Below are 13,516 nucleotides of genomic sequence, written 5' to 3'. Positions count from 1 at the left end.
TTATTTTATTGTTTTTTAGAAACATAGCACTTAATTGTCCAAAGCACTCTTTGTAATTTATATAAAATATAGACTTTTAAAGAAATAGAAATGCAAATTAAATAAATATATAGTTGAAGCACATACGCTACGCAACACAATGAAATAAGTTATTTTATTTGAGTTCTAGAATAAGAGAGAAGGGTAGAAGACACGTCATCAATGACAACAAATCTTACACTAATATATCTTTAGACAAAGATGATTGCAAACAACAAATATTAAATAGAACATATATATTGCAAGAATCTAACCAATTATTAAGGTTCTTCCTTTTATAGGATAATTTAGCTAGATACGCAGCACAAGAAAAAAGTTTAGTAATGTTTTTAGGAGAGTTAATAACTGTAACCAACCCACTAAAGTTATTCGATAAAATAAATAAATCAATGATACATAGCTAAATTATATGTTCAGAATTCTAAAATCTTTAATCAAATTTCAAAACTTACCGTAAATCATTGTGCATTAATTAATAATTAATATACATAAATTAGATATAATTCTTTTGGAAATATTTTTGTAAGATGCATCTCAAAATTTAATTTCAGTCGGACACTTATATTAATCAATTGTTTTCGTGTGAAGATAATAAGTATAGCTCCATAAACATTGAATAAATAAGCTAATATATTAGATTATGAATTCTAAAACGATTATAAAGAGTATCATATCCAATTATATAATATATTATTCACAATATATTATGAGCATTGTTGAAGCCTAATTAGCTACTAATTCATTTCTCATGTTTGAACTGTAACTGCGTGTGAGAGGATATGGTCAGTCATTATAGTAACCAATTTAGATACAAATTTATAAAATAAAAAATTATTGGCTACTAAAATAGTCACTATTATGAATAAAAAAATATAATTGCTCACTAAATTGGCCTTTAAAATTAATTACCATGGTTTTAGCTACCAAAGAAAATTGGTCACTAAAAATTAGTTACCTAGATTTTTGCAACCAAAATGAGTTAGTTTCTAAATTAGTCTCTAATTAATTAGTTACCAAAGTGACCAATTATAATTTTTTATATATAATAGTGATTATTTTAGTAACAAATAATTTTTTATTGTATTGATTAGTATCTAAATTGATCACTAAATTGATCCATAAATTAATAATAATTGTGCAATATAATTGATACCAACAAATGATATGATTTATTGATTAATGTTAATCCATGACAAAAATAAAATAGAGAATAATAATTTTATATTATAAAAACATATAAATACAACATAGTCTATTAAGAATTTACTTGTATAACAATACACAATTTATACAAAAATATATAATATACATTTGTCATTAAAAGAATCTTAAAGTTAAAAAATTCTATCTATGAAATTCTTAATTAAGCATAAATATTTCACGTAGGTATAATAATAAAAATTCGTCTTTATCGATGAATTTTTACTAACATAAATAAATTTTTTGATAAATTCAAAATTTCAACGAATTTTTATCAATAATTTTAAAATTTAAATTACCTGCGGATATTTTCAATTGTAATGAACGTATCATTTAAATTTGTTGATAGGATTTGTTTGATAAATTATAATTTGTATCATGTATCTCACGATAAATTCTGTTGGTAATTTGTGATTCCTATTATTAATAGATATTTCTATTAGTAAATATGTAGTAAAATGATTTTCAATCTTTTTGTCAAATCTAATGAGATTATTTTGTGTATTAAGAAGATATGGTTGGGAATAAGAGAAAGAGGAGGAGGAGAAAGAGGAAAGAAAAAGGAGGAGCTGCAACTGGTGGTCTAGAATCTCCTTTGGTGGATATAGGAGAATTTTTAGGCTTTGGTGGATACAAGGGATGTTAGCATAGATAGACCCATGTTTTATGCTCATTTACTTGTGGTTTATAGGGTTAGATTTGTATGTGTATATATAACAGACCTCTTACAACATTTCATTCACATTCAATAATATACAATCCTTTTCTTAATCATAACATTTGCGAAAGAGGTTAAGGACTTAGGGTTTAGGAAATAAGAATTACGTTAAGAATCTCTTTTCAATCATGGATTGTTTGGGGGGCGCTGATACCATGTAAAAAACAAAGAAAAATATGAAAAAGAGGATTATATATTATTGAGTGTATATAAAATGTTACAAGAGGTGTGTTATATATACACAAAGCTAACCCTATAAACCACAAGTAAGTGGGCCTAAAACATGGGCATATGCTAACATATTGGATGCTCTTAGGGGTTGAAACAGAGAAGATCAACTTACAAAAGACTCTTTGACGCTCAAGTCACTAAAAGATATATGATCTGTAGAGTGAGAATGTGTGTCTTCTCTTAGGAACACTAAGGCTATGTTCTTTTGAGAGGAAGGATTAGAAGGAGAGGGAGAGGAAGAGATGGAAAGGATTAGAGGGTGAAGTCGATGTTGTTCTTTTTAAGGGATTAGGAGGTGATTTTAGAGTAGATTAGAGAGTGAAATTTGTGAAAGTTTGTGATTGAATTGAGTGATGCGACATATTAACAAAAAATTAATAGATAAAAATATGAGATTACCAAAATATCCCTAATGTTAAAAGTAATATAAAATGCTATATAAATCATTTAGAATAATTTATTTAATTTCTATTAATTGTGTGAAATAATATAAATATATTTATAAAAAAATGAATAATCAAATTTATTTGGTATGAAATTAAATTTAACATTTATCAATTTAATATTTACATGAAAAATAATTTATTTATGTTATATATATATTTTTTGTTTTTAAGTCTTTGAAATATAATTTTTTTTTTGTTTATTTGATATGAACATATTTTTTTAATTTGATTATGTTTGTTAATAATATAGGTAACATTTTTTAATAAATTTTTTTCTTTTTTTCAAATTTTATAGAATTATATATTGTTTATATATTTTTAACTTTTAGATTTTTAGATGTTTATTAATAATAAAATTTTATTTATTTTTATTAATAAATTAAAACTAAAATTAAAAGATAAATTTATGTGAAGAAATAAGAAAGAAGACAGCACTGTGTGAACATGTGTCAAAAATTACGAGGATAAGAGAGGTAAAAAATAAATATGACGAGGATAAAATAGTATTTTGTATCCATCACCTTCTAATCTCTTCCATAGTAGAGGGATGAAATTTTTTAGCCATCCCTCTAATCCATCCTTGCCATTCCCTTGCATCACCCAAAAAAGAACAAGGTGATCACTCTCCATGCCTTCCTCTCCAATCCTCTTAAACAGTACATCCCTTCAAAAGAACAGGGTCTAATTGTGTTTATAGGGTTTTTGGGCTCTAAGGTCCATGTGATAAAATTGGTAATGGATATCATATAATATCAATAAAATAACAAATTACCCTAGATATACGATGATGATAATAATAATTATATGTTACACTCTATTACCGAATATTTTGTAACATTTTTTGTTGGTGAAGTTTAATGGATCTTATTGAACTGTATTACCTAGCACATGTATTGGGTCGAGTAAGTACGCAAAAGATAGATAAAATATAAATATAAAAAAATTAAAAAATGATAACACTTGCAAAATAAATTATCAAATAATTAAAGTTTTAATATCTTAAATCTAACATCATTTTAATAGTTATATTTTTTAAAATCATTCCTATTAAACATAGAAACCCACTTTACAATTCGATTTACATTGGAAAGAGTATATAATTATAAAGCCTAAAACGTTTAATTATTATTATTATTAACATAAATGCATTCGAGTTTGCATATTTTTTAATTTGTTTGGCAGGAATGTTGGTTTGTGTAAATGCGATTAAACATGTGATGTAGTCCTTGAATGTGAAACAAAGTTGTCAATACGAACTCCAAAATATTCTTATGTAAAGTGTGGTGAATATCACTTCATGTTTGCTATAATGAATTATGAAACATTTGTACAAAGAAAAATAATCTATGACCTATTTCTCTAAAAACTAGGTAAAACCAGTTTTAATTAATCATGGTTGAAATATACTATTAGATGGATTTTAAATTATAAAATTTATACAATTAAAATAGTTTAAATTGGGTGAGGAAAATTAAGTAGAAGTACATAAAATAAAACATCCCCAATGAAAAGTGGCACTTTTTCCAAGCATTCAATTATTGGATCTGTTACTTTCGAGAACCATTGCAAACGTTCCACTCATTTGTCGCCCATTGTTTTAGTCTAAAGTCTGAAAATCTATGCTACATCACGGGTCCAGTCTAAAAGTTATTCATTCCATGTTTTCATTTTTCAATAAAACTTTACAATTTCATCCTAACATTAACATAATTCTATGCATTTTTAATGAATCAAATGTTTTTTTAATCTTTGAGTGAAAATAAAAATTACTTTTCTTTAAAACTTTAAAATTTTGAATTTGTTTAGTTCTCCATGTTTGAAAATACATGAATTTAGTCATTTTAATTTAATTTTTTTAAATTTATATTACGTTTAAATGTTATTCTCAGTTAAGAGAAAATGTGATAAACAATATAATAAATCAAATACTATCATGAGATGAGTTTGAAATATTAAATAAATTTAATAAAATCTGATTAAAAGAACTAATGAATACATTTCTAAAATTGAGAAATTAAATTAAATTAAAGTTTAAAAAAATAGACTAATTTAAAATTTCACAAAAAATTTAAGAATAAAAATCATATTTAACTCACTTTTAATTTGTTATTTTCTTTTTATATTTCATCTACTCATCTAAAGTTCTTTAATGATCTATTTGTTTGTGTTACTGAGTTATTTATTTATGTCAGCACGATATGAACGTACATGTATGTGACTAAGAATAATGCGCCCTACTAACTTGAAGGAATATTCAAATAGAATAATAAGATTTCAACAAATCACATGCCTATATCTCTTAGAATAGGATAAAATACGATGGACACAAAATTTTGACCTTTTTAACAAAATGTGGTTCATTAGAAATGACACGTTTACTAAAGAGGAAAGAGAAAAGAAAATGAGTGAAATAAGTAAGAAATATAGTAAAAATAGAGGTGATTTAATCTAATAAAAATAGGTGAAAAAAAAAATAGAGATTATTTGATGGAAGAATAGTAGAATTTTGATGTTTTTAATTTTAGCATTGTTTTTGTTAGCATTAAAATTTTATTATTTATACTGTTATTATGTTATTATTATTTTATTTCTTTTATTGACATTATTTATATTTATATTACTACGATTATTATCATGAGGAGAGAAGTGTATAATAGATTATGAATTCTCCCGTAATGGATTATACAGTTTGTTTCTGGTAAAAAATAATTCTACTTTTTCATGTGCGGTAATAACAAAATAAACTATTATATAAACTAAGAAAATGAAGAATCAAGATAATTCCCAAGTTTTACGTGCGACTATAATTAATTTAATAGTAACTAACAAAATGCCTCTGAAAATTTTAAATATTAAAGATATTTTTATTTGCTCTGTACATAGATAGAACGCTCTTAATATTTTGTATTGTTCTCTTTTCTTGTCATATTTAGATTCTTACAAAGACATGAAGTAATTTATCAGAGTAATGATTTCTTCTTCTTTTCTCTTCTCATATTTATATTCTTTTGAAGTTATCTCTCAAAGTGAGTAGTCAATTCCAAATTATTAGAATAGACATCATCGACGTGCAGTTCTTTTTGTTTATCTTATTTTCTCAACCTTTGCTATATTTTTTTATTATTTTGTTTTGAAATGAAGTGTATACATATATTTTTTGGGGGCGAAATTAGAGCATAATCTTTTATGTTGGAATTTTGTTGAAAAAGAAGAAGAAGGAGGGGACATTTACCCACGTGTTTCTACATGGTCCGTTTATTTGTGTCGCAAGAAGCAAGATCATGTGGGTGACCTCATTGGTCTTCATAAATTTTAGGTATATATTCCCTCTTCAAAAACCATACGTCAATAATGCCACATTTCAAATGCTCATTATTAGGGATAATAAACAACGGTTCTTATTATCCCTTCAAACTAATCATTTCACATTATCTCCAATACCCAAATAATTAGATATTGAAAATAAAAAATAAAAAATAAAAAATAAAAAATAAAAAACTCATTTTTCACAACTCTTTCTCTCTCCTAAAGGAACATTACCTTACATAGGATACAAACAAACAATGGATGTTAAATGTTGTTGGTAGTGAGAAGAAGAAGAGTAATGCATAGGTGCAGGTGACATGAGAGAATAATAAAAGCTAGGTAGCCCCACCCAAAACCAGAACCAAAAACCATAGTTCTGAGTCGTCATAAAACCCCGTTCTTTCAACACTCCAACCCCCTTGTTCAAACATGAATCAACAATGCAACAGACAAACAACATTAATTGAGACGTCGATGCTGTTCTATGTAGCGACAAAAGAGGATGAAACTCAGAAACTTAGTGGGATACTCTTTATCTTATCAACCTCGTGATTTTACTCCTTTCGCACTTCACTCTGCTCACACCTCCCTCACCATATTCTTCTGTACCGCATCACAGATCAAAATATATAACCTCTCTTCGCATACACATATACGGTGGGTGCAACCAAAATGGTATGCCAAATCAAGAAAGAGAGGAAATCGGATCTTAAATTTATTACTATTTTAAAAAAAAAAATTATCTTTTTGACTTTTTAGAAATCGAAATGGTTAAAGTGGCCACCGGACATAATAAAGAAAAAACAAAAGAAAGTGATAAATAAAGTGCCCTATACGAAATTACGTGGTTCTACAAAAGGCCAGAAAGCGAAAGTTCCCCTTGAATGCAAAAGTGTGAATATTTGTTCATGGAGAGGAGGGGGAAAAATTATTGCGAGAAAAGAAACAGACAAAAAAGTAATGCAAAGAAATGTTTTCAGTACATTATCATGAGTAGATGAATCATGAATTTAGTGGATATGGGTCCAAACTTCTAAATTAAAATTCAGAAATGTGGTTTTGTTTGGAAGTGGCTAGTGGGTCTATGCTATATAATAACAAATAAAACCATTAAACAATGGGTGGGTTATGATAATACAAATGAATATTGCAAATTAATTTATAGAATGTAAAGAACGGTTGGCTACAAGTCCTTTTCACGCTTAGGTGGGGGTTACCAAAATAAAATATCACCAGCAATCACAAGGATCGGTTTTCTTTTCATTCATGCTTGCACCTATCTTCACTTCATTTTCTCGGATACTTTTATGCAAGACGAATTACTCTACAAATAAATTTTCTATGGTCAACTATTTACACATTATTCTCGAGTACCATATATTTTTTTTCATATAGTGTAAAACACAACCCAACCAATGATTATTCTTGGAAATCTAGAGTAAATGGAATATTATTTTTTGCGAGTGTTGTTGTCACATATATTAAGAAATGTGAATGATAAGTAATTAGGGAGAGAGAGAGGTGAAGGCACACAACAAAGAAAAGGGAATAACCTATAGCTAGGTACCTCGACAGAGAAAGGAAAAGATGGTAAGAAAAAAAAAAAGCAAAGTGGTGAAACTTAAGAACAAAATCTAAGAACAGAAAATCTGAGATGAAGCTGCAAAGAGGAGCACCTGAGCAGAAGTGCAAGAAAAGCTGTAAATGATAAGTGCACGTGTGCATCATTGTATAGATTGAGCCCAACAGATCTAATACAACACCGGGGACCAGATGAACAGTGTTGCTGGGAACTACTCTCTATATATAAAAGAAGGATTAGACCTTATTTGACTCCATGTGTGTTCTTGTTGCCCTTCTTACGAACACCAGATCCAAAACAAGACAAGGATCAAAGATAAAAAAAATCAACGAACTTTTCATTTTTTCTTTTAAATTCATTTGTCTACTAAACTAAAATCATAGTAAATATATAATGGAAGGGTAAACTCGATTTCTTGATTTCCTTCCATAAACTGCACTGTTCTGCACAATCATATATATACAGTCACTGTGTATGTGTATGTACGATTCTTCTTTTGATTTCAATCTATCTTTCATCCCCAAACTGTTTTCCAACTGCACCTTGGGTGAAGACAAAACCGAGATGTCACAAGGAAATTGAAATGAAATGAGATCATAGAAATATACGCCACCCAGTGAGAATATATATAAACAAATAGATGTAATGCAGAGAAAAACCCATAAAGAGGGATACGATTCTCTCCCTCCCTCACTCTCTCCAACAGTAAACTTCATCATAAGAAAACGAGGAATGGATTCAACACGAAAGTGAAAGGCCTTGGACTCTTGTGTCAGGCAAAACAACGTGTTCATTTCAATCTACGCCTCCACTAGTCCACCGAGCTACCTCATTTCATGAAACACAATAAAGAAAATCAAACATTTCACGTCGTACAACAGAAACCTAGTATCCAAACACCACACTTCAAAGTACAATCACAGAATCAGATATATGGTTACACTATTAATCTATGTATCCGTTGATAACTATAGGTAAATCAGCATAATAAATATATTTATGTATATAATAATGCGGAAGCGGAATTAATAAATTTGCTTAAGAATAAAGATAGATAGATAATAATAGCAGTATAAATTGGAAAAAAAAATGATGAGAATTATACTATACTATACGGAAGTAGTAGCAGTAGTAACATTAGGAGGAGTAGCAGTGGGAACATCAGAAGGTACACTAACGCCAGCTCCGTTAGTAGGGTTATTAGAAGAAGTAGAGGTTACAGTGGAAACGGTGGCGGTGGTGACAGCGGAAGAGATAGTGGTGGTGGTTCTCTTGCGCTTCTTCTTCTCATAGGGAATTCCACGGGCTTTGGCCTGGGCTTCCCTTACCTCTCTGAGATAAATTCGGACAGCCCGAGTGGCGAAGGGATTGGACTCGGGACGGCCTCCGTTTTCTTCAAAGGCCGCCCGAAGTCTTCCAATTAGGGCGTCGAGACTGCCCCAGGCCTGTTTGAGAGGGCAGGCGCAAGGGGCCGGAGGGTTGGGGTGTCCGAAATAAGGACACCCGGAAATATGCACCTTAGTCTTCCCGAACTGGTCGAGGTACTTGAGAAACTCGATCACGTGCGCGCCACTGCACCGCGCCAACGTCAGTGGCGGCTTGTGGTTCCGCAGGTACTGCAGGAACGTGTTCCAGTCTCGGCGCTTCTGCGACTCGTAGCGGCTGGGCGCCGCCTGGGCTGCTGACCCCTCGGCCTGGGCTGGCGGTGCTGATCCCTCCGGCGTAGCGTCTGTGGGCGTTGGCGCTGCAGCTGGTGCAGCGTCCATGATGATGAAGAGGAAGCAGAAGAAGCAGAAGCAGGGTGTTGGATTGGGGAGCGGAGAATCTTTTGAAGTTTGTGTTGGGAAAGAGAGGAGAAGAGAAGAGAAGAAAGGGAAGAGAGGAGAAGAGAAATATATTTGTGTTATGAGGAGAGAGAGAAGTGTGAAGAAAGATTGGGTGATGGGACGTAAAAAAGGCTGGTTGAATGAATTGAATGAATGAGAGGGAGAAGGTGTTTAGTTGAGTGATGGTGGTGGGGGCGGGTGGCGAGCGTTTTGCACAGTGTTCACAATTTCACATGGTGGCCCCTCTTGACATGACCACTTTACTATTCACCACCTTCGCCCAATTCTATTTTTCATCTTCAGATACTCTATTTTTTCATTTCAATCAATTTTTCCAATTAATTAAATAAAAAAACATTTTTGTATATAATATATGTTAGTAGTAGTAGTAGTTGTTGTTGTAGTTTAGGTCCGTGACTTCTCCCTGCTTCTTTTGCTTTCAAAATTTTTATCTTCTCCGTAGCCTACTACTGTAGTACCAACGCCTTAGTACAATACTATTATTATTATTTTTTAATTTCTAAATTTGTTTTCTTCTGGTTTTTAAATTTATGTGTGGAATATTCAGTTCTTGTCTACCCTTCAATAATGCCCTTTTGTTTTTCTTTTTTGCATTTAAATAATTAAGAGCAGCAAAGAAAACTTCATAGAGAGAGAGAGAGAGAGAGAGGAGATTCTTTCCTGATTGTGGAAGCCAATGGGAAAAAATGGTGGTTATCTTTTTCCCATTGTTTTACCAAGTTAACTTACTGTTAATACCAACATAGGATAAGAGTTCCCATTGCTATATATATGAACTAAGCCAGTCACACAGAGTAACAACTTACATGATTTATTAAGAATACTACTATGCATTTAGAAAGATTAACTATAGTATATTATAAAATTCTAAATTATTAATTAAACAGAAACGGTTCGGGCTAGTTAACAAGTTTCCTTTGTAATAAAATATATATATATATATATAGTTTGTTATGAAATAAATGATAACTTTGTGTTATATTTGTTTATTTTAAATTTGTCACGTTCGTGAATCAGTAGGATATATAGGTTATTAGTCCATTTATTTCAATTTATAATGTATGACGTCAATTCGAGTAGTTTGTGTATATGATTGGAAGGTAAAGTATTTTTCCATTAGAAACTATGGCCACATAGACAAATTGTAAATAAATTTATTTTTCCATTAGTTTGTGTATAGGGAAATGTGAGAGAACCATTTTTTTTAATTTATGAAAAAAATACATTGATAATATAGTTGGTTTTTTTATTTTATTCTTTTAAGGTATTATACACAGGCTAATAAATGTTTCAAAAATAAAAATACATGTATATTTACTATTAAAAAAATAGTATAATATTATAAAACTAAATAAACGATATATAACTTATATTTTGATATCCTTTATTTTAATTACGACTTAACGACTCTGTATTAAAAAAGATTTTATAAATTTACATTTTTACTCTTTTCTTTTAATATTTTAGTTTCAAATAAGATATTATTATTAATACACTTTCTCTCTCATCATAAAAAGTTCGAAATAAAAATTTCAAACTATATTAGAAATCTATAATGCATTTCACTAATTTAATTAATTAAAATTAAAGCAACCCTTTTAATAATATCTTGAAAGTAAAATTAAAAAAAAAAACATTCTAAAAGTTATTACATAATACCTTATTTTAGTACTAAGATATCCTTTCCAATTTTAGTATTTTATATCATCTTAGTGATATGCAAACAAAACCCGTTACATCAATAGTAATATCTTATTTCAGTAACTAATATATCCAAATAAAAATAAAATTTCAATTTTATAAAAAAAGTTAACATGTAGTAGAAAAATTTGGGAATAGCAAAATAAATCAATTTGTTTAATTTTGGTTTAGTCTGTCATAATGTAACGTTCATAAATTATATTATCAATAAACACTACCAGAAGATGGGCTTATAATGATAGGTAAAATGAGCTTACTATGGCAAATATTCTGGTGTCATAGTTTCAGGAGTCATAAAAAATGTGTATTTTTTATGACACTGCAGAAACCTGTCATAGTAAGTCAGACTGGCAGGGCAAACTACGTCATAATAAGTCAGATTTTTTTTTTTTAATGATTTTTCTATTTTACCATTTTCCTTTCCATTCAATTTACCTGCAAATAACTTTCATATCACCAGACCAAACAATTCCAAACCAAACCAAGAACTTGTTGTATACTCTAATTTCAGCGGCCTCTTGATAAACATCAGCATGCTTCCCCCTTAGGCGCTGTAAAGCAGACTCACACTCTTTCCACCGACCAACCTTAGCCTGCAGAAGATGACAAATGTTGAATCTAATCATTTAACAAACAGAAGAAAAAACTTGGTTGCTTGTGTGATATGTGTCCAACATGCACTGATGAAAGAGAAAAATTCCAGAAGCTAAAAACAACTCACCAGCCACCTGGGACAATCAGGGATGAAGGGAAGAGTCAGAAGGTGCACAATAGAAGGAACAGTTCTTGAGATAAAGACAAAAAAATATATCAGTTACTTGGAACCCATTTTAATTTGGTTTTGTGAAAAAAGCAACATAAGGAGAGCAAACGGCGCGCGGTGCGCTGAAAGCTCGCGGACGGTGCACGGAGGACGCGCGGTTAGCTCGGAGACGGTGCACGGACCACTACCGAACAGTGCGCAGAGGATGCGTGAACAGCTCACAGACGGTGTGCGGAGGACGAGCAGACAGCTCGCGGACGGCGCGCGGACAATGCGGAGGACGCGCGGACAGCTCGCGAACGGCGCGCGGATAGTGCGTACGACACGCGGATGGCATGCGAACAGTGCGGACGGCGCACGGACGACGAGCGCAGGGCAAGCGGAAGGTGAGCGAACCACGAGCGGAAGGTGAGCGAATGGTGTGCGAATGACGATTTCGAGAAAGAAACTATGCTTCTGAATGTTGGAGAAAATGGAGACGAGAAAGAGAAAAAGAAAAAAGGGAAGGAAACAAATTAGGGTTTGGAATATATTATGACAGGTTTCCATAAATCTATCATAATATATTTTTAACATAATTTCAATTTTTAACATAAATCACTTATTATGATAGATTCCTTATTACCAGTCATAATAACTAATACAAAAATGCCACCGGTGGTCAACTTATTATGATAGGTGGCTTGTACCTGTTATAATAAGTCGTCATATATTCCTCTTTTTCCACTAGTGAAACAATATATTACTTTATTTATAAGCATTATAACATGTATCTATTATAAAAAGAAATAATATACATATTAGTATATCTATTATAATAAATTATGAACACATAAATATTATATATATATATATATATATATATATATATATATATATATATATATATATATATATATATATATATAAAAACGTATGAATAATAAAGAAAAGAAAAACGATAAATTTTCTCATATGATTAGACAAATCTTTAGTTATATAAATGAATCTCTTAAACAAATGGATAAGAATGAGTTTAGGTTGAATAGATTTAAGAAAAGATAACGGCGAATATGTGGTGAGAAAGTTAATCTATTATAACAAAGAAAAAAAAAGTGGGGAGGAATGAAATTAGAGAATAATACAACATTTATTAACCTCGTTTATAAAGCATGTGCATTTTTAACGTGGAAGCAAAAGAGAGAAAAAATATTCTAAAGAGAAATTTCAACCAAACCGGAATACCAAACTAAAGAAATTTAGGTTCAAATTGAATCACAAAGAAATGATTGTAAGAAGGCTTATAAATAGGAATAGAATCAAGGGGGAAAGGAAAGAAGAGATTCACAATGAAGTAAAAAGAAGAGAAGAAAGCAAAAATGTTAACGAAGTTATTTAAGAGTAGCTAAATTTTTTTGGGATATATCTTTCATAATAACTCAGGTAAGGGGAGAAAATATTTATCATTTTATCTTTTTACTTTTATTATTTTTTTATCTCTTCATAATTATTTTTATTTTTATATTTACTTAAGTGAAGTGTCCATAACCTCATTTTAATTTATATTTTAACTCTCATGTTATTAATTTATTTATATTCATCTCCAGTTGGTCCTAGTCATTATTAATTTATATTTACTCCCATTTATTTATTTATGTTTATCTTCGGTCACGTACTAGTTCTCTTTATTTATTTTAGGCTTAA

At 30.2% G+C, this 13,516-nt stretch overlaps 1 protein-coding gene across 2 annotated transcripts; it reads right to left on the bottom strand.

The window, feature by feature from the left end:
- Positions 1–7,641: 7,641 nt before the first annotated feature.
- On the bottom strand, positions 7,642–9,495 carry LOC114195565 (protein LIGHT-DEPENDENT SHORT HYPOCOTYLS 5-like). 2 transcript variants are annotated; one of them, XR_003606510.2, is made up of 3 exons: positions 8,628–9,495; positions 8,198–8,346; positions 7,642–8,058 (listed from the first exon to the last, which is right to left on the bottom strand). XR_003606510.2 is itself a non-coding variant. In XM_028086082.2 (2 exons), exon 1 carries the CDS (start codon positions 9,286–9,288, stop codon positions 8,632–8,634), a length of 657 nt encoding a protein of 218 aa, XP_027941883.2. In that variant the 5' UTR covers positions 9,289–9,495; the 3' UTR covers positions 7,642–8,346; positions 8,628–8,631. The 2 variants fall into 2 exon arrangements, 1 of the variants encoding a protein (XP_027941883.2); XM_028086082.2 differs by having other exon boundaries at positions 7,642–8,346.
- Between the last annotated feature and the right edge of the window lie 4,021 nt (positions 9,496–13,516).

Source organism: Vigna unguiculata, chromosome 8, assembly GCF_037176805.1.
Source record: "Vigna unguiculata cultivar grain cowpea cultivar isolate G323 ecotype 2 chromosome 8, ASM3717680v1, whole genome shotgun sequence".
Classification (NCBI taxonomy): domain Eukaryota; kingdom Viridiplantae; phylum Streptophyta; class Magnoliopsida; order Fabales; family Fabaceae; genus Vigna; species Vigna unguiculata.
Note: the sequence above shows the minus strand (reverse complement) of the source record. Positions and strands in the feature narration are given on the sequence as shown.

Coding starts and splice junctions, on each gene's coding strand:
- LOC114195565 (XM_028086082.2), bottom strand. CDS start 9,288: ATGGACGCTGCACCAGCTGCAGCGCCAACGCCCACAGACGCTACGCCG.